The 2,276-nt window shown below is 57.5% G+C and overlaps 1 protein-coding gene across 1 annotated transcript; it reads left to right on the top strand.

Annotated features, from left to right (window-relative positions):
• Window positions 1–46: 46 nt before the first annotated feature.
• On the top strand, window positions 47–1,826 carry LOC113490830 (tenascin-X-like; the record flags this gene model as incomplete). Its single annotated transcript, XM_026867424.1, has 3 exons — window positions 47–340; window positions 722–1,015; window positions 1,533–1,826. Coding segments are annotated over 3 exons (882 nt in total), but the record flags the coding sequence as incomplete, so codon positions are not given.
• Window positions 1,827–2,276: the final 450 nt, after the last annotated feature.

The raw sequence follows: 2,276 nt of genomic DNA, 5'->3' as shown, positions 1-2,276 counted from the left end.
GGATGTGCAGATGTTCACAGCCTCCACTGTCCCCTCTCTGTGTCAGCTGCAGCCGAGCCAGAGGAGGAACCCCCATCGCAGCCAATCCTGGGCGAGCTCACGGCCTCCCACGTGAGCCCCGACTCGGTGCAGCTGGAGTGGAGCGTCCCCGAGGGCACCTTTGACTCCTTCACGGTGCAGTACCGGGATGCCCAAGGCCAGCCCCAGGTGCTGCCCGTGGACGGGGGTTCGCGCACGGTGACCGTGCCGGGGCTGTCACCGTCCCGCCGCTACAAGTTCAACCTGTACGGGGTGTGGGGTCGCAAACATCTGGGCCCCGTCTCCACCGACGCCGTCACAGGTGAGGGGGGCTCTGGGCCCCAGCTGTGTCCCCTTGGGCTTCTGGTCGTGGATCAGGGCAGGAGCTGGGACATGTTTTGTTCTGCATGTTTGATGTCTTAGGAAATGGGAACATCTCTTAGGTGCTGACTGGTTTGGTGGGATGGACATAGGGATGGATGGATGGATGGATGGATGATGGATGGATGGATGGATGGATGGATGGATGGATGGATGGATGATGGATGGATATATGAATGGATTGAGGGAGGGAGGAATGGATTTCTGAATATCTGAGTACATGAAAGATGGAGGGAGCTTTGAATTGGTGACTCTTCATTTTCTTGCTGGCTGGGTGGGTCTTTCCCCATTTACATCCTGTTTTCTGCTCTCTGCATTCCAGCCCCATCTCCAGAAGAAGAGAAGCCGCTGTCCCAGCCCCACCTGGGCGAGCTCACGGCCTCCCTCATCACCCCCAACTCTGTCCAGCTGGAGTGGAGCGTCCCCGAGGGCACCTTCGATTCCTTCACAGTGCAGTACCGGGATGTCCAAGGCCAGCCCGAGTCACTGCTTGTCGATGGCAGTTCCCGCACAGTGACTGTGGCCGGGCTGTCACCGTCCCACCGCTACAACTTCTACCTGTACGGGGTGTTGGGACAGAAACGTCTGGGCCCCGTCTCTCTTGACACCATCACAGGTGAGGGCATGTGCCGGGTCTGTCCATGTCCCTTTTGGGTGCTGGGTTTGGAGAGTCCAGGAGCTGGGACGGGGCCCGTCATGATCCCTTGGGCCTGATGATGGGAAATATGAAGATCTCTTGGATGCTGAGTGGAGGAGGGATGAAGGGGTGGGAGCAGGGAAGGTCGGAGGGATGAGCGACAGGTTGATGGAGGAATGTTTGTGTGAGGGAAGGTTGTATGGAGGGATGATTTCATGGAGAGATAAATGCGTATGGAGGATGGATGAATGGATGGATGATGGATGGATGGATGGATGGATGGATGGATGGACGGTTGGATGTATGTATGTATGTATGTATGTATGGATGGATGATGGATGGACCGTTGGATGGATGGATGATGGATGGATGGATGGATGGATGGATGGATGGATGGATGGACGGATGGTTGGAGGAATGTTTCCTTGCTTGTTGAACGGAGGGATGGGTGAATGGGTTGATGTTTATGCCCTGAATCGTGTCCTCTCCATTGCAGCCCCAGCTCCCCAAAAGGAGGAACCCCCATCTCAGCCCCACCTGGGCGAGCTCACGGCTCCCCATGTCACCCCCGACTCGGTGCAGCTGGAGTGGAGCGTCCCCGAGGGCACCTTTGACTCCTTCACGGTGCAGTACCGGGATGCCCAAGGCCAGCCCCAGGTGCTGCCCGTGGACGGGGGTTCGCGCACGGTGACCGTGCCGGGGCTGTCACCGTCCCGCCGCTACAAGTTCAACCTGTACGGGGTGTGGGGTCGGAAACGTCTGGGCCCCGTTTCCACCGACGCCGTCACAGGTGAGGACATCTGGGGACCATTTGTGTGTCCCGTTTGGGTGCTGGTTTTGGGGTGGCAGCAGGAGCTTGTGCATGGCCTGTCCTTGTTCCTTGGGTCTTGTGCGAACTGGGAACGTCCCTCAAGTGCTAACAGGGGTGTGGGTGCTGGGACGGGTGCGTGCAGGGTTGGAGGGTTGGCTGGGTGTGTGGGTGGATGGGTGGATGGATGAAGGGAAGGATGGAGGGATGGATGGACTGAAGGTTGGGTGGACAGGTGGATTGATGCTGGAGGGTTGGATGGATGGTGAGATGGTTGAATGCCTGGATGGATCATTGGATGGTTGGTTGGATGGTTGGAAAGCTGCATGTGTGGTTTTATGGATGGAGAGAAGTTTGGACGCTTGTACAGTTGGCTGTTTGGATGGACAGTTGGATGGTGAGATGATTGGATGGTTGGATGGTTTGAAGGGT

This window comes from Athene cunicularia, unplaced genomic scaffold (genome assembly GCF_003259725.1).
Source record: "Athene cunicularia isolate RWA unplaced genomic scaffold, athCun1 SCF_359, whole genome shotgun sequence".
NCBI lineage: Eukaryota > Metazoa > Chordata > Aves > Strigiformes > Strigidae > Athene > Athene cunicularia.
The sequence above is the reverse complement of the archived record's forward strand: the minus strand, read 5'-3'. Positions and strand labels throughout refer to the sequence as shown.